This window comes from Bufo gargarizans, chromosome 6, assembly GCF_014858855.1.
Source record: "Bufo gargarizans isolate SCDJY-AF-19 chromosome 6, ASM1485885v1, whole genome shotgun sequence".
NCBI lineage: Eukaryota > Metazoa > Chordata > Amphibia > Anura > Bufonidae > Bufo > Bufo gargarizans.
Genome location: NC_058085.1, coordinates 190,661,396 through 190,680,917, shown reverse-complemented (window position 1 = coordinate 190,680,917; position 19,522 = coordinate 190,661,396). Strand labels below are relative to the sequence as shown.

At 43.2% G+C, this 19,522-nt stretch overlaps 1 protein-coding gene across 6 annotated transcripts in view; it reads left to right on the top strand.

Annotated features, from left to right (window-relative positions):
* Positions 1–19,522, top strand: part of OGDHL (oxoglutarate dehydrogenase L) — a 235,419-nt gene that overhangs the window by 76,273 nt on the left and 139,624 nt on the right. For all 6 annotated transcript variants that reach the window (XR_006390389.1, XM_044297687.1, XM_044297685.1 and 3 more), the window contains exon 2: positions 8,348–8,570. Coding sequence is in view for 5 of the 6 variants with exons in the window: in XM_044297687.1 (XP_044153622.1) it covers positions 8,370–8,570 (201 nt within the window). In the remaining variant the exon portion in view is untranslated. The remainder of the gene's footprint in view (positions 1–8,347; positions 8,571–19,522) is intronic.

The window sequence follows — 19,522 nt, the reverse complement described above, 5'->3', positions numbered from 1 at the left end:
CACTCTTTCACAATTTGAGCCCGATGAATCCTGGCATTGTCATCTTGGAATATGCCTGTGCCATCAGGGAAGAAAAAATCCATTGATGGAATAATCTGGTCATTCAGTATGTTCAGCGTGTGGTCAGCTGACCTCATTCTTGGAGCACATACTGTTGCTGAACCTGGACCTGACCAACTGCAGCAACCCCAGATCATAGCACTGCCCCCACAGGCTTGTACAGTAGGCACTAGGCATGATGGGTGCATCACTTCATCTGCCTCTCTTCTTACCCTGATGCGCCCATCACTCTGTAAAAGGGTAAATCTGGACTCATCAGACCACATGACCTCTTTACATTGCTCCCGAATCCAATCTTTATGCTCCCTAGCAAATTAAAGCCTTTTTTTCTGGTTTTCCTCACTGATTAGTGGTTTTCTTATGGCTACACAGCTGTTCAGCCCCAATCCCTTGAGTTCCCTTCGCATTGTGCGTGTGGAAATTCTCTTACGTTCACTATTAAACATATCCCTGAGTTCCACAGTTGTTTTTTCTTCGATTTGATTTCACCAAACATTTAAGTGATCGCCGATCAGGATCATTCAGGATTTTTTCCCACCACATTTCTTCCTCGAATGCGATGGGTCCCCACTATCCTTCCAGTTTTTAATAATGTGTCGGACAGTTCTTAACCCAATTTTAGTAGTTTCTGCAATCTCCTTTGATGTTTTCTCTGCTTGATGCATGCCAATGATTTGACCCTTCTCAAACAGACTAACATCTTTTCAACGACCACGAGATGTGTCTTTCAACATGGTTGTTTAAGAAATGAGAAGCAACTCATTGCACCAGTTGGGGTTAAAAAACTGATAATCGCCCATGCAGTAATTATCCAATAGGAGGCTCATACCTATTTGCTTAGTTAAATCCAGGTGGCGACCTTTTTTTTTTTTTTTTTGGACAGGCAGTGTATTTTTAATTATGTCCTCTTTCATTGTGATGTAGCAGATATATGGGTAATGGTCACCAGGGTTGGGGCTAGAAAGTCGGTGTCGGTTAGCAGTTGCGTTTATTTTTTTTATTTTCTATTTTATTTTACACGCTGTACCACTTATGAGATCATACATGACCAAAAGGTGGTATTTAACCTTATATTGTTTTTATTGCTGATTTCTCCTGTACCTGGGACTGACGTTTTAACTTCAGTTAGAGTACCCGCACACAAGTGCACGTGAACGCACATAAGATCTGGATGTGGATTTATGTGCATTTTTGCATTATATCCACACCGAAAACCGCAATTTCTAATAGTGTTTTTTGTTGTGGATTTGATGCAGTTTTGCCACAGATCTCGCCCTTCCATTGAAAAGGGTGAGATCCAGAGCTAAAACTGCAGACATAATTGACATGCTGTGGACTTGGAAATCCGCACGGCAGGTGAATTTCTGCAATGTGTGCCGGGGGCCTTAAAGGTGGAATACAGCCCCCAAAGAGGTTGTACAAGCTGCTATGTGATGTGATCGCTAGGACCGCAGCAGGAAGCGGCATTTTCCTGATCTGCATAGTGATAGAGAAGGCAGAGCTGGTATTTCTAAGGGGAGGTCGCCTGTCACTGACAGCCAGCGTCCTGCTTTCATAGCTGCTCAGTCTGCAAGGACATTCAGAAACTTGTAGAGTTAAAGTGGTCATCAAGACTGAATAACCCCCCCACCCCCCAAATTCCTGAGCAAACTTTCCTAGTCGCCTTCAGGATCGCTCCACGGCCGTCTTTGGATCTCCCCTGCGTCAGTGGGGGGATGCAGTCAATAGCATGCTGCCGCAGTCACCTGCTCCCCTTACGTCATGTCGTGACAGAGTGAAATAGGAGCCTCTGTTGGGGCCCAGCTGTCATGACAACGCATCCGTCTCCTATGATTGTGTTGGATGGTGATAGGGAGCTTCTGTGTAACTGCCTTGATGCCATGGTCCCTATTGACTCCGGCATCCAGGGACTTAACCCCTTAAGGACCGGGCTCATTTTCACCTTAAGGACCAGGCCATTTTTTGCAAATCTGACCAGTGTCACTTTAAGTGGTGATAACTTTAAAACGCTTTGACTTATCCAGGCCATTCTGAGATTGTTTTTTCGTCACATATTGTACTTCATGATACTAGTAAAAAAAAGTCAAAAAAATTAATTTTTTTGCATAATAAAATACCTAATTTACCAAAAATTTGGAAAAATTAGCAAATTTCAAAGTTTCAGTTTCTCTACTTCTGTAATACATAGTAATACCCCAAAAAATTGTGATGACTTAACATTCCCCATATGTCTACTTCATGTTTGAATTATTTTGGGAATGATATTTTATTTTTTGGGGATGTTACAAGGCTTAGAAGTTTAGAAGCAAATCTTGAAATTTTTCAGAAATTTACAAAAACCCAATTTTTAGGGACCACTACAGCTCTGAAGTCACTTTGCGAGGCTTACATAATAGAAACCGCCCAAAAATGACCCCATTCTATAAACTACACCCCTCAAGGTATTCAAAACTGATTTTACAAACTCCGTTAACCCTTTAGGTGTTGCACAAGAGTTATTGGCAAATGGGGATGAAATTTGAGAGTTTCATTTTTTTGCCTAATTTTCCATTTTAACCCATTTTTTCCACTAACAAAGCAAGGGTTAACAGCCAAACAAGACTGTATCTTTATTGCCCTGACTCTGCTGTTTACAGAAACACCCCATATGTGGCCATAAACTACTGTACGGCCACACAGCGGGGCGTAGAGTGAAAGGTGCGCCGTATGGTTTTTGGAAGCCAGATTTTGCTGGACAGTTTTTTTTGACACCATGTCCCATTTGAAGCCCCCTGATGCACCCCTAGAGTAGAAACTCCATAAAAGTGACCCCATCTAAGAAACTACACCCCTCAAGGTATTCAAAACTGATTTTACAAACTCTGTTAACCCTTTAGGTGTTGCACAAGAGTTATTGGCAAATGGGGATGAAATTTGAGAATTTCATTTTTTTGCCTAATTTTCCATTTTAACCCATTTTTTCCACTAACAAAGCAAGGGTTAACAGCCAAACAAGACTGTATCTTTATTGCCCTGACTCTACTGTTTACAGAAACACCCCATATGTGGCCATAAACTACTGTACGGCCACACAGCGGGGCGTAGAGTGAAAGGTGCGCCGTATGGTTTTTGGAAGCCAGATTGTGCTGGACAGTTTTTTTGACACCATGTCCCATTTGAAGCCCCCCTGATGCACCCCTAGAGTAGAAACTCCATAAAAGTGACCCCATCTAAGAAACTACACCCCTCAAGGTATTCAAAACTGATTTTACAAACTTTGTTAACCCTTTAGGTGTTGCACAAGATTCAATGGAAAATAGAGATACAATTTCAAAATTTCACTTTTTTGGCAGATTTTCCATTTTAATATTTTTTTTCCAGTAACAAAGCAAGGGTTAACAGCCAAACAAAACTCATTATTTATGGCCCTGATTCTGTAGTTTACAGAAACACCCCATATGTGGTCGTAAACTACTGTACGGGCACACGGCAGGGTGCAGAAGGAAAGGAATGCCATACGGTTTTTGGAAGGCAGATTTTGCTGGACTGGTTTTTTGACACCATGTCCCATTTGGAGCCCCCCTGATGCCCCCCTAGAGTAGAAACTCCATAAAAGTGACCCCATCTAAGAAACTACACCCCTCAAGGTATTCAAAACTGATTTTACAAACTTTGTTAACCCTTTAGGTGTTGCACAAGATTCAATGGAAAATAGAGATACAATTTCAAAATTTCACTTTTTTGGCAGATTTTCCATTTTAATATTTTTTTTCCTGTAACAAAGCAAGGGTTAACAGCCAAACAAAACTCATTATTTATGGCCCTGATTCTGTAGTTTACAGAAACACCCCATATGTGGTCCTAAACTACTGTACGGGCACACGGCAGGGTGCAGAAGAAAAGGAATGCCATACGGTTTTTGGAAGGCAGATTTTGCTGGACTGGTTTTTTGACACCATGTCCCATTTGAAGCCCCCCTGATGCACCCCTAGAGTAGAAACTCCAAAAAAAGTGACCCCATTTTAGAAAGTACGGAATAGGGTGGCAGTATTGTTGGTACTAGTTTAGGGTACATATGATTTTTGGTTGCTCTATATTACACTTTTTGTGCGGCAAGGTAACAAGAAATAGCTTTTTTGGCATGTTTTTTTTTTTTGTTATTTACAACATTCATCTGACAGGTTAGATCACGTGGTAATTTTATAGAGCAGGTTGTCACGGACGCGGCGATACCTAATATGTATACAATTTTTTTTATTTATGTAAGTTTTATACAATAACTTCATTTTGAAAACCAAAAAATTGTTTAGTGTCTCCATAGTCTAAGAGCCATAGTTTTTTCAGTTTTTGGGTGATTATCTTGAGTAGGGTCTAATTTTTTGCGGGGTGAGATGACAGTTTGATTGGCACTATTTTGGGGTGCATATGACTTTTTGATCGCTTGCTATTACACTTTTTGTGACGTAAGATGGCAAAAAATTGCTTTTTTTACACAGTTTTTTTTTTTTTTTTTTACGGTGGTCACCTGAGGGGTTAGGTCATGTGATATTTATATAGAGCCGGTCGATACGGACGCGGCGATACCTAATATGTATACTTTATTTTTATTTATGTACATTTTACACAATGATTTTATTTTTGAAACCAAAAAAAATCATGTTTTAGTGTTTCCATAGTCTAAGAGCCATAGTTTTTTCAGTTTTTGGGCGATTATCTTGAGTAGGGTCTCATTTTTTGCGGGATGAGATGACGGTTTGATTGGTACTATTTTGGCGTACATGCGACTTTTTTGATCACTTTTATTACCTTTTTTGGGAAGTAAGGTGGGCAAAATTTCAATTTTCTCATAGTTTTTATTTTTTTATTTTTATGGCGTTCACTGTGCGGGGAAAGTAACATGACCATTTTATAGATCAGGTCGTTACGGACGCGGCGATACCTAATATGTGTAGTGTATTTTATTTTTTTAATTTTTATTCAGTGATAAATGTTTTTTTTTTTTATCTTAACTTTTTTCACTTTTTATTTGATTTTTTTGACCCAGACCCACTTGGTTCTTGAAGATCCAGTGGGTCTGATGTCTGTAAAATACAGAACAGAACCTATATTGGTTTCTGCACTGTATTTTACTTACACTGAACAGGTCTATGCTTTCAGCACAGATCTGTTCAGCACCATGGACAGCAGGACGCCTGATCAGGCGTCCTGTTGCCATGGGAACCTTCCCCGTCTGCTCAGTTATGGTCAGAACTTCGCAGACGGGGAAGGGTAAGGACGGGGTTCTGGGGGGGCTGTCTGGGGGCTCTCTCCTTCTCCCATCGGGGGGCTGCAAAGGCACAGCAGCCCCCCGATCGGAGAGGGAGGGAGCTCCCTCTTACTGTTAACCTTTTCCATACAGCGGTCCGTACGGACCGCTGTATGGAAAGGGTTAAACGGCTGACATCGCATCAACGATGTCAGCCGTTTATACCAGGGTGCCAGCAATGTGCTGGCACCCTGGTATACCCACTGTACACCAACGATTATGCAATGGGAGGCGGGCGGGGGATCGCGATCCCGCCTGCCGCACCGCCCGCCTCCCGCAACGCCCCCACTGCATGCGACACCCCCCCTGCACCACCCGCCGCCATCAAATCGTGCAGGGGTGCAGGGGGGGGTTAACAATATTGATTTCGGGCACTCTGAAGTTTCTGATCCCCGCGGTCAGGGACCGCGGGGATCAGAAACGGCAAAAAGCGCAGCAAACCGCAGGTCTGAATTGACCTGCGGTTTTCTGCGATCGCCGATACGGGGGGGTCAAATGACCCCCCCCTGCGTTGTTACGGGATGCCGGCTGAATGATTTCAGCCGAAATCCCGTTCCGATTAACCCCAGCGGCGCCGGAATTAAGATTTTAAGTTAGGACGTACCGGTACGCCCTTGGTCCTTAAGGACTCGGGAAATAGGGCGTACCGGTACGCCCTATGTCCTTAAGGGGTTAAGCGGCCCACGTGGTGTAATAATCTGCAGAATGTATCACTATATAGTGTATCTGTCAGGAGGTAGAGAGGACAATGTGCTGCAGTTCTCTAGAGGGGTCAGTGGCGTATATAGTGTGTATATATATATATGTCACTATATCTGTACAGATTTCTATGGTCCATATGATAATAGATGATGATGAGTGATGCCTCCTAGAGGGCACTGCGACATCTGCTGGTGGCCTAGGACATGTGGCGTTCTGTAGTGCCATTGTTTTTAGAATACAGACCCCTTTTGTTGAAGTGATGATTTTGCCAGTGTAGTCTCCCACCTGATGCGTCATGTTCCTCCTAAGGCCACATTTGTGTTAGTGCTGAGCGCCCACGGTGATCATCGGGCACTAAAAGGGCAAAATAATTGAATTAATTTGATTAATCGCTCATCCCTATCTGCTGGTGCTGGAAACATTGGTTGGAGCTCCGTCCTCTGTGGAGTGGCCATGCCGGCGTCCAGCAGTTCAGCTGCAGTAACCAGTACCACCCAGTACTCGGTGGCTGGTTGGCGGGGTGTCATATTCCTATCAATCTGGGGAAAGAAATATGGAGCTCTGCACACAGAAAGTCATTTAATTATAGCAGTAATTATGTACGTGTTTAAATCTGCCAACGTTTTATTTGACTCCTAAATGTAATTTTTAGTTGGTTATTTCCTGGCATCGATGCACGGCCTTGAAAAAGATGACATAGGCACCCGGTTTCCACTTGGACCTACCTGGGCATCTTTTGGCTCCACTTAGTTAAGATTTGCTGTTGCTGCTATTCTTTATCCTAATGAATATGTTTCGTTTTATTATTTTGGGCACGTTATTACTGAGAAATTGAAAGCATTGCCAGAAAATTGTTTAATAGAATTAAAATGTGAAAATTGATATTTTGGCAGTGCTGTGCTCCATATATAAATCAGAGGCATTGCATTACTGCAGATGGGTCATCTTCTAGTAGCAGCATCATTTATGGCATTGTTTTTTTTTTTACAAGTTGGCAGTCAGAGGAGCATATCATTATGAGTGAAGATCCTTGAACATATACTGTATCAGAGAGCATTAAAGGGGTGTCCAACATTTTTGCAGTTATCAGGGAAACAATCAAGGTTATAAAACAAATTTTAAAAACTTGACTCAGCTTGTAAAGGTTCCTGCGTTCCAGTGCTACAGGTCTGAATCAAGGTTATAAAACAAATTTTAAAAACTTGACTCAGCTTGTAAAGGTTCCTGCGTTCCAGTGCTACAGGTCTGGGCCTTGTCAAACCGGCAGTGATGACATCACGTCCATTGCTCACATGACACGCCAGTCACTTGCCTCATTCGCCATTTGTGTATCAGTGGCATCTGAACTCTGAGGCAAGTGATTGGCAGATTGGTCACGTGAACGATGGACTTGACCTCATTACTTCCAGAGTGTCAGATTCTGATTGCCAGGCCTGCAGTGCTAGAATAGAGGGACTTTTCGAACGCGAGGATCACAAGAATATGGCTGCTTTTTTCTAATAACAGCACCACCAAAAAATATATGCATCAAACCCCCCCATGCAGCTCAAACCTCCAGTGTTAATCAGACCTCAGAACAGACAAGATGTTAACAAGAGCCCCAATGTTAATAAGACCCCCAATCGGATCTCAGATTAGACCCCTAATGTTAGTAAGGCTGTTTTTCAGATCTCAGATCAGACCCCCAATCAAACCTTAGATCAGATGCCCAATTTTTATAAGATCCCCCAATTAGACCTCAGATCATAACTCCGTGTTAATAAGTCCCCCATGTGAAGCAGACCTCAGATCAGAGAAAAATAAATAAATCAACTTACCTCTCCTACTCTGGATGTCACCTCCACTCCTATCGTCCAGCACTCTTCCTGGCCTTCCTGCTGTGCTATGCTGTGACCGGATGCCACACAATGTGAGGACACAGAGTGCCAACATCCTCACGCTGGCGCAGGACTCAGCACAGCAAGAGGCCGAGGAAGACTGGAAGCAGTGAGTACAGAGCCTGGGAGCACTGCATTCACCGCTCCCTAGTCCTCCTGTATTAATGAGCACTTCCATAATGGAAGCTGTCATTAGTATTTGCACCATAAGACACACTGACATTTCCCCCCACTTTGGAGCGGATAAAGGTCGCCTTATAGGGCCAAAAATATGGTATATAGTAGATTGCTCAAAGGGTTTCTGGAAGCTTAACTCTGCAAAACTCATGGAGATGTGCTCTGATGGTTACTGTAGCATCTCCTTTAGTGCTGTAGTCATCATATACAAAATCAATATTGATTTCATGTTTTTTTATTTTTATAGATAAACCACTAAATGAAAGAAGATGATCAGAACAATTGCTGTTAAGTTTAAACCATGTTGCATTGGCTTGCTAGCAAAACAGAAAACCCCCTCAAGGGCTCTAATACAAAGTTGCTGTGTACATTCATCTGGAGCAAAAGAGCCATTCTTAAGTGGCATCAACTCAAGCTATGTGGAAGAGATGTACTATGCATGGCTGGAGAATCCAAAAAGTGTCCATAAGGTAAGTTTACTGCTAGCGATTCTCTTTCTAGATGTTGCAGATTTTCCAACGACCTATTGTGTACTGTTCATCTGAGATTTGCAAAGAAAAAGTGTTTCACCTTCAGGACTTAGCCTGATTTTTGCAACCCTGAAGTCTCATTTTATGTGGTAATAACTTTGGAATGCTTTTACTTATCCAAGCCATTCTGAGAATGTTTTCTTGTGACACCTAATACTTCATGGTAGCGGTAAACTTGAGTCGATATGTTTCAATTTGTAAAAATTTGCTATTTTCTAAATTAGAATTTCTATCTTTCTTAGGGTTCAGTTCTGAAGTGACTTTGGGGGGGGGGGGGGGGGTTACATAGTAGAAACCACTCATAAATTACTTTTTATGACTAATATATGATTATTTTAGAAACTACACCCCTCAAATTGTTCAAAACTGAATTTATAAACTTTGTTAACTCTTCAGGTGTTCTACAGGAATTAAGGCAAAATTAAAAAATTAATAATTTTTTATTTTTTTTTGCTGATTTTCCATTTTAATACATTGTTCCTGTAACACATCAATGGTTAACAATGCAAACATCATCATTTATTACTCTGATTCTACAGTTTACAGAAACACCCCATATGTGGTTGTAAACTGCTGTATGGGCGCACGGCAGGGTTCAGAAGAGGAGTGTCCATATGGTTTTTGGTAATTATGTTGATTTTAAAGTGAACCTGGCTTACCTGTATTTTGGAAACCCCCAAAAACTGACCCCATTTTGGACACTACACTGCCCAAAGAATTTTTCAAGGGGTGTAGTGAGCACTTTGACCCAACGGGCTTTCATAGTATTTAGAAACACTGTGAAGATGAAAACTTATATTTTATTTATTTTTTTACAATAAAATGTGGGTTTAGGCCCACATTTTTACAAGAGATAACAGTAGAAAATAACCCCATAATTTGTTACTCACTTTCTCCTGAATGTGCAACTCCCCATATGTGGGGAGTTCAGAAGGGAAGGAGCCATTTGACTTTTGGAGGGCAGATTACACTGGAATTCTGCATTTGGAATGTCTTCAGAGCCTTTTTCACTTTATAAGTTGTGGCCTTGTGCTCAAATAAAAAAATAAAAAAAACGTTTTTCCCCATTGTTCTGCACTCAATCCATAATGAGTAACAGAATGTTCAAAATCTTTTGATAATTTATTAAAAAGAAAAAAACTAAAATATTGCATTGACAAGTTTTCAGACCCTTCACTGAGTATTTAGTTGAAGCAACTTTGGCAGTGATTACAGACTCCAGTCTTCTTGGGTATGATGCCACAAGGTTTGGATTTAAGGATTTTCTGCTATTCTTCTCTGCAGATCCTCTCAAGCTCTGTCAGTTTGGATGGCTATCGTCTGTGGACAGCCATTTTCAGGTTTCTCCAACGACGCTCATTTGGGTTTTGGCTGTGCCACTCAATGACCTTCACCGAGTTGTCCCTAAGCCAGTCCTGTGTTGTCTTGGCTGTGTGCTTAGTCATTGTCTTATTGTTGAACCTTCTGCCTAGGATAGACCCCTATTGATCAAGTTTTCATTAAGAATATCTCTGTACTTTGCTCCATTCAGCTTTCCCTCAACCCTAACCAGTCTTCCTGTCCCAGCCGCTGAAAAACACCATCACAGTATGATGCTTCCAACACCATGCTTCACTGTAGGGATGGTTTTGGGCAGTTGATGAGCAGTACCTGGTTTCCTCCAGGCATAAAGCTTAGAGGTGAGGCCAAAAAATTAACTCTTTGTTTTATCAGACAATAGAATCTTGTTTCTCAGAGTCTGAGATTCCTTTAGGTGCTTTTTGCAAAGTTGAGGTGGTCTTTCAAGTGTCTTACTGAGGAGAGGCTTCTTTCTAGTCAATTTTTCATAAAGCCCAAATGGTGGAGTGATGCATTGATGGATAACCTTCTGGAAGTTTCTCCCATCTGCACTCTCTGTGTTTTTGGTCACTTTTTTACATAGCCCTGATTACTTAGTTTGGGGCAGCCAGCTCTAGAAAGAATCCTAGTTATTCCAAACTTCTTCCATTTAAGAATGATGGAGGCCCCTGTGCTCTTTGGAAACTTTCAGTGCTGCAGAAATGTTTTGTACATTCCCTGGACCTTTGCCTCCCACAATATTGAGGCTCTGGGCTCTACAGACAGTTCTTTCCTCCCCATGGCTTGATTTTTCATTGCCTAATATATTGTGCCCAATTTGTGCCACTGTGAGATTTCAGCTCTTTAGGCCCCATGCACGTGACTTTATGTCGTCAATGGGTCAGCAAAAAAACAGATGCAACATGGACATCACACAAATGCTGAGGTTCCGAGATAAAAAAAAAAGAACCCCTCAAGAAGTGACCCCATTTTGGAAACGACAACCCGCACAGAATTTTTGAAGGTGTGTAGTAAGCTTTCTTACCCCACAGGTGTTTTTCATAAACAAATGTGTAGTGAGGGATGTAAATGTAAGCTGTGTAATAATGTGCTAAAATTACAGAGTACATAAAGAATACAATTAATAACCCATAGATGAGTGGTTCACTTTGAAGCAATCCTTTATGCACAGACCAGGATTTTCAGGTCAGGTTTCACAGTGATAAATGGTATCCTTTTGTATCCCCCTTTTGGAACACACTCTGCATCTTTTTTGGGTCGTTCCCTTCCTTACCCGTTTGGGAGACTTCACCAGCAAAATGTCACTTTTAGATGGGGTAGTGCCCATAAGCCCTCCCCTTCCTGGTTTTGAATTAGGGCCTTGATCGCCACCTCTTGAAAACTTAAGGAACGTTCCTGTGTGGTCTACAGATTGAAATAACGTAAGCATTATACAGTGCCATCTGTAATATGTGCACTGCCAGCTTTTTGTAGCATACCTTCGTTTTCCGCATGGCACTGTAAGGCTTCAGACCTTGATCTGAAAAATCAACCCCTCTGGTTTGGGGGTAGTGGTACCTCGTACAGGTGGTACTGTGGTCAGTGCTTACAGTTCCAGTAAACTGTCCTGTGCTTACATTTTAATGCCATACCTTGCCCTATTGCTGAGCAGGTATTGGCGGGATTTACCCTTCCTTTTAAAATGTATAATGGACTTATCTGCACAGATGCTTTTTCGGTGGTGTACACCTCAGCAAATCTGATGCTAAAGTTTTCGAGGACTGGCAATTTCAGAATGGCTTCAAGTCGTTTCCAGGTCATGGCCATATTGTAAATTGGAGTGTGGTGCAACATCTGTACTCCTATGTTGTTTAAATTCTGGATTTTTTTTTTTTACAAAGCCCGTATTCAACACAAGTCCCAAAAAAGTCATCATCTCTGCTGCATTTACTGAGGTCCACATCTGGGTTCAAGGAAATGATGTTGTTGGATGTTGGGCGATAAAGTGCAGGGCATATAAATTAGTTTGGGCCACCATTAACCCCTTCACGCATTGTTACGTAAGGGAATGCTGCTTCTTGCCGCATCTTCACGTGCATGTACGTGATGTGATCGGGCGGATGCTGCTTCCGCGGGCATCGCTGTATGCGGTGATGCCGGCGGATTAATCCTTTCATATGCCGCGGTCGTGCAGTGTTTGCAGAGAGAGAGGGCTCCCTCTGACTCCATAACCCCCCCCTGCGCTCTGCGGTGACAGGGGGCCGATGGTTGCCATGGCAGCTCCGGTGCCTTAACCCGGCCATTGGAGCCTTCCAGCTACGGAAGCCCAGGAGATCCAGCCTGTATGCTGGGTCTCCTAGGCAACTGTCAGTGTCTTACTGAATGTATTGTACTGAATTGAAACAGGGATCAAACCCTTAACCCCTTCCCAACCTATGACATGTATACTCGTCATGGAGGACTGCTACTTAGCGCTCCATGACGAGTATACACGTCATGGCATTAAACTGTCACCATGTCTGCAGACATGGTGACAGCGCTGAGACCCCGGCTGTTACACACAACCAGGCACCTTGGGTCAATGCCGAGGGGGGGGTCCTGTGACCCCGCGGATCAGAAACTTTAAAATGCAGAAAATAAAGATTTTTCAACCCCCCAGCACACCTGAATAATTTTGTGCGGGTGGTGCAGGCAGGGGGTTGCACGCGGTGCGGCAGGCGGGGGATCGCCTCCTCTTGAATATTCATTGGCATCCAGTGGGTATACCAGAGTGTCAGAACACCGTACGGACCGCTCTATGGAAGAGGTTAGCAGTCAGGGAGCTCCCTCCTTCCCCATCAACCGCTGCTCTGTACTGGCAGACGGGGAAGGTTCCCATGGCAACAGGACACCTTCTGAGGCATCCTGCTGTCCATCGTACTGAACAGATCTGTGCTAAAGGCAGAAATCTGTTCAGACAAAGTGTAAGTAAAATACAGTACAGTACACTATATAATATACTGTACTGTATTATACAGACATCAGACCCACTGGATCTTCAAGAACCAAGTGGGTCTGGGTCAAAAAAATGTGAAAAAAAGTAAAGATAAAAAAAAACACTTATCACTGAATAAAAATTTTAAAAATAAAATACACTACACAGATTAGGTATCGCCATGTCCGTAACGACCTGATCTATAAAACGGTCATGTTACTTTCCCCGCATGGTCAACGCCATAAAAAAATAAAAACTATAAGGAAATTGAAATTTTGCCCACCTTATTTCCCAAAAAAGGTAATAAGTGATAAAAAAGTTGCATGTATCCCGCAAAAAATGAGCCCCTACATGAAACAACGGCCCAAAAAATAAAAAAAAACTATGGGTCTCAGACTATGGAGACACTATAACATGATTTTTTTTTTTTTTTTAATATTATTGTGTAAAAACCTATATAAATTAAAAAAAGGTAGACATATTAGGTATTGCCACGTCCGTAAGAAACTGCTCTATAAAAATACTACATAACCTAACCCCTAAGGTGAACACTGTAAAAAAATAAATAAATAAAAACGGTGTCAAAAAAGCCATTTTTTTTTTTGTTACCTTGCATCACAAAAAGTGTAATAGCAAGCGATCAAAAAGTCATATGCACCCCAAAATAGTACCAATCTAACCCGTCATCTCGTCCCGCAAAAATGATACCCAACCTGAGACAATCGCCTAAAAACTGAAAAAAACTATGGCTCTCAGACTATGGAGTCACTAAAACATGATTTATTTATTTTTTGGTTTCAAAAATGATATTATTGTGTAAAACCTAAATAAATAAAAAAAGTATACATATTAGGTATCGCCGCGTCCGTGAGAACCTGCTCTATAAAAATAGCACATGATCTAACCTGTCAGATGAACGTTGTAAATAATAAAAATAAAAACAGTGCCAAAACAGCTATTGCCCTGATTCTGTAGTTTATAGAAATGCCCCATATGTGGTCGTAAACTGCTGTATGGCCACACGGCAGGGCGCAGAAGGAAAGGAGCGCCATATGGTTTTTGGAAGGCAGGTTTTGCTGGACTGTTTTTTTGACACCATGTCCCATTTGAAGCCCCCCCTGATGCACCCCTAGAGTACAAACAACAAAAAGTGACCCCATTTTGGAAACTACACCCCTCAAGGTATTCAAAACGGATTTTACTAACTTTGTTAACCCTTTAAGTGTTCCACAAGAGTTAATGGCAAATTTTGTTACTTTGCCTCGCAAAAAGTGTAATAGAGAGCAACCAAAAATCATATGTACCCTAAAATAGTACCAATAAAACTGCCACCTTATCCCGTAGTTTCCAAAATGGGGCCACTTTTTTGGAGTTTCTACTCTAGGGGTGCATCAGGGGGCTTCAAATGGGACATGGTGTCTAAAAACTAATCCAGCAAAATCTGCCTTCCTGAAACCATATGGCGCACCTTTCCTTCTGCGCCCTGCCGTGTGCCCGTACAGTAGTTTACAACCACATATGGGGTGTTTCTATAAACTACAGAATCAGGGCAATAAATAATGAGTTTTGTTTGGCTGTTAACCCTTGCTTTGTTACTGGAAAAAATTTATTAAAATGGGAAATTTGCCCAAAAATTTAAATTCTGAAATTTCATCTCTATTTGGCAATAACTCTTGTGGAACACCTAAAGGGTTAACGATGTTTGTAAAATCAGTTTTGAATACCTTGAGGGGTGTAGTTTCTTAGATGGGGTCACTTTTATGGAGTTTCTACTCTAGGGGTGCATCAGGGGGGCTTCAAATGGGACATGGTGTCCAAAAAAACTGTCTAGCAAAATCTGCCTTCCAAAAACCATATGGCATTCCTTTCCTTCTGCTCCCTGCCGTGTGCCCGTACAGCAGTTTGCGCAGTTTGCGACCACATATGGGGTGTTTCTGTAAACTACAGAATCAGGGCCATAAATAATGTTTTGTTTGGCTGTTAACCCTTGCTTTTGTAACTGGAAAAAAATATTAAAATAGAAAATCTGCCCAAAAAGTGAAATTTTGAAATTGTATCTCTATATTCCATTAATTCTTGTGGAACACCTAAAGGGTTAACAATGTTTGTAAAATCAGTTTTGAGGGATGTAGTTTCTAGAATGGGGTCATTTTTGGGTTGTTTCTATCATGTAAGCTTCACAAAGTGACTTCAGACCTGAACTGGTCCTTTAAAAAGTTAAATTTGGTATTTTTTTATAAATAAAAATGAATTTTTTTTTTACTCCATTTTACCAGTATCATGAAGTACAATATGTGACTAAAAAACATTCTCAGAATGGCCTGGATAAGTCAAAGCGTTTTAAAGTTATTACCACATAAAGTGACACTGAGCCGGTCCGTAAGGGGTTAATAGGTGAAATCCCACAGCGGGATAAAAAGTGAAAAAAGTCTACCTAAGGGGAATTCCATAAAAAATATATAAATAAAAACTCTGCCAAAACAAACAATTTTTTTGGGTCACTTTGGCACATAAAGAGTGATAAAAAAAATCATATGTACCCAAAAATGCTACCTATAAAAATGTCTATTCTTTCCGCAAAAAATGAGCCCCTACACAAGATGATCGGCAGAAAAATAACAAAAATATACATTCAGAAAATGGTGACACAAACAAACATGATTTTTTTTCCCACAAATGCTTTTATTGTATTTAACTGAAATAAAAATAAAAAAATAGACATATTGGGTATTGCTATGTCCGTAATGACCTGCTCTATAAAAATATCACATGATATACCTCCTCAGTTGAGCGCTGTAAAAAATAAAATAAAATAAAAAATAGCCATTTTTTTTGGTCACCTTGCCCCAAAAAAGTGTAATAATGAATGATCAAAAAATCATATGTACCCAAAAATTGTACCAATAAAAATTTAAGCTCTTTGTGCAAAAAAAAAGACCCTCTGCACAAGACGGCAGAAAAATAAAAGAAATGTAGCTTTCAGAAAATGAAGACACAAAAACTTCACAAGTGACTTCAGAACTGAACTGGTCCTTTTAAAAAGTGGGTTTTGGAAATTTTCTTAAAAATGTTAAGCTTCTAAAATTCTAAGCCTTCTAACGTCGTAAAAAAATAAAATTCCATTTACAAAATGATCCAAACATAAAGTAGACATCTGGGAAACAAGTATTTTATGCAGTATCACAATCTGCTTTAACTATTTACTATTTGGAGCTTCATTCGCCACTGGATGCATTGCCACCGGGTCATCCATCTGAAGGATACCAAGTAGATTATTACTCTACAGGCGACCTCGGCGAGGGGGGGGGGGGGGGTTGGCGTCAAGTGTCTTGAGTTTATCTTGCGCCACCCTCCCTGGTGAAGTGAGTAACACATAGTGTGTGTGTATACACCCTATTGGGTTCTATTTTTATACATATCTCATCAGACTGATGTAATTGCTTTTATTATTATATTTATCAATATATTTATTCTGTCTGTTGTTTTTACGAAGAGCCTCTCTCCACTCCTATTATCTGTGATTAGTCGGACATTCTATGTAATTGTTGACCACTTTATACTGTGGGCCCTTTAGCCCTGTTTAATCTTCTGATTTCTCACAAGGGATTTTGGGGACTCTGGGGTCTCTTTTCCTTACATCACCTAGGGAGACCCTAGACTCTTGGGGGTTACCATCTCTTGCCTCCCTCCTTTCCACATCCTGGTGCTCCACCTGTTCTTTCTTTTTTTTTTTTCTGTATGAACCTTTTGTTTGTTTAATTGAGTGTGAGCAATATATATATATATATTTGTGGTCCTGGCTGCGGCGCGAAGCCTGTGGAGTGTGACTGAACCTAATCTAGCTACAGTGGCTGGTGGTGTGCCTGTTGCCACGTGACGAGGGTAGGCCAAATAAAGGGGGCATACCCTATGGGAGATGTAAAGAGAAGGGTCGGGAGGGAGGGGCGAGAGAGGACGTGCACCCGGTGAGCTGGGCGGCTTGGGCTTAAGAAGCCCCCTACGCCCCTCCCACAAAAGCAGGCTGGATTCAGCCTGCTGCATTTGTGGTCCTGGCTGCGGCGCGAAGCCTGTGGAGTGTGACTGAACCTAATCTAGCTACAGTGGCTGGTGGTGTGCCTGTTGCCACGTGACGAGGGTAGGCCAAATAAAGGGGGCAAAATACGAGTAGGAAAGGTGTAAGGAGCGACTCTTTATTGTAAAAGATGGTACTACAGAACTAAGTCAGAGAAAGCCGCAGCGATTTTGGCTTTCGGGTGCGGGATGTATCGTGAGAAGCAAGAGGACTTCCAGCGGCCCATCTTACGGATGATATGGGCCGGGACCCCATGTTTGGAGGGAAAGGAAGGAGAGGGCTGGCGGGAGCCCGATTGCCCAGTGTGATGAGTAACCCGTTGAGGACGGCCACGGGACACCAGGAGTTGGAAGTCGGGAAGTATTCTATGTGCACTGGGGGCCCGATTTGTGAGGTTTTGGAGACTGGCAAGGTGAAGGTGAAATGCTCGCGACTACGGGTGAGTTGGTATAGAGCCGGGCCTGAGTTGTGAGGAGAGGTGCCGGTGAATTCCCCGGGCCGGAGAAAGCCGTAGAAGCTTAGGTAGAGGGCGGCTTTGAGAATGCAGCTTCTGAAAGGGCCAAAAGGACTGCCGTCTAGGGAGGATGAGAGCTTCCTGAACAGGTCCCCTGAGACGGGTTGCCTGGCGGGTCCGGATTTGTGAGAGCATTTTTGAATACCCCGCAGTGTGGCTTTGATGGCGTGGGAAGAAAAGATAGGGTTGCTGTCTGGCTGACGGATCATGAGGTGATGCTGAACTCCTGATAGATACGATCTGATGGTGCTGAAGGAGAGGTGTAGGTCCTTGTGGCAGTATGCCAGGAACGCCATGATGAAAGCGGTTTCGCTTACGTTGCCCTTGGGGTGAAGGTGACGAAATACCTCGAAAGCTTTCCAACCCGACTGGTAGTTCCTTGTGGAGTTCTCGGACAGGGACTTGCGGATGAGAGTATGAGCCATGACTAGGTGCCTGCCTAGTCCAGGATCAGAGAGCCGAAGTCCGGGGGTGGAATCCCGATTCTGTCGGCTTGAGGCATGACCTGGAAGAAGAGAGTCAGGTTTAAGCGAGACAAGGCATCTGCTGCGACGTTCCTGATACCCTGGATGTGGGTGCAAGAAACATGGAAATTGTACTTGAGGGCAAGCCAGGTGAGTTTGCGTAGGAAGCGCATGACTTTGGGTGAACTGGATCTGCCTTTGGAGATGATGTCGACGACCGTGTGGTTGTCGGTGAAAAAACGCACGGGCATGTTGCTCCATACTTTGCCCCAGACTTGAGCTGCTGCCACGATGGGGTACAATTCAAGGAGAGGAGAGGACTGGATGGCTTGAGGGTCTGAGAGGATCTGGGAGGGCCAGGAATCGGCGAACCACTGGTGGCCGAATAAGGCGCCGAACCCGACGGATGCTGCCGCGTCGGAGTACACGGTCGGGCAGGTGGGGCTCCAGTGAGGGACGAACATGGAGATGCCATTCCATGCTGACAGAAAGACCCTCCACATGTCCAGGTCGGCCAGGGCTTCACGGTCCAGTTGGATCAGCGAGTCCTGGGTTGAGGCTGTGGGTAACAACTGGAGGAGTCTTGCTGTGAAGGATCGTCCCTGCGGCATGATGCGGGTTGCAAAGTTGAGAGAACCCAAAAGTGACTGCAGTTCGCCCTTGGACATGGTTCTGGAACCGATGTGAGCAGAAATGAATGACTGGAGCCTGACTAATTTGTCCTCTGGGAGTCTGGCTTCCATTCTGCAGGTATCGAGCGTGATACCCAAGAAGGTGAGGACCGTGCTAGGGCCGTCAACCTTTGATGGCGCCACTGGGACCTGTAAGGCGGAAAAAATGCAGAGGAGGCTTTCCAACCTGTCGGGCACGTGGTTTGGGTTCTCGACCAGTAAGAAATCGTCCAGGTAGTGTATGACTCTGGGACAGTTGCCGTGGTTTACCAGGATCCAATGGAGGGCCTGGGCGAACTGATCAAAGAGCCAGGGGCTGCTCTTTGACCCGAACGTGAGGCGGGTGGCAAAGTAATACTGGTCCCTCCATTTGATCCCGTGAAACCTCCAGAGGTGGGGCTGGATTGGTAGAAGCTTGAAAGCGTCCGAAATGTCCGCTTTTGAGAGCCAATCCCCTGCCCCTACCTGTAGGATGAGTTGGATGGCTTCGTCCAGGGAAGAATAGCGCATGGAGTATTCTTCCGATGGTATCAACGAGTTGAGGCTCGGGGTGCTGGATGCATGAGGCGCTGACAAATCATATATTAATCGGTTTTTATTGGAATTTTTGCTGCGGACCAACCCAATGGGGCTCACCCTGTAGACTTGGAAGGGAGGGGTGGGAAAAGGCCCTATGATGAAACCCTTCTGCAGCTCGACCTGCAGAAGGGAATCCACCGAGGCCGGGTCCGTCATGGCTGACATGAGATTGGGGGTCTCCCAGGAATTCCGAGGCAGGGTGACCAGGCCGGTGTGGAAGCCCGATGAAAAACCGGAATGCAGGAATTGGACGAAGGCGGGATCGTGGTGGGTATTGAGGAGGGAGATGAGAAGGGGGACA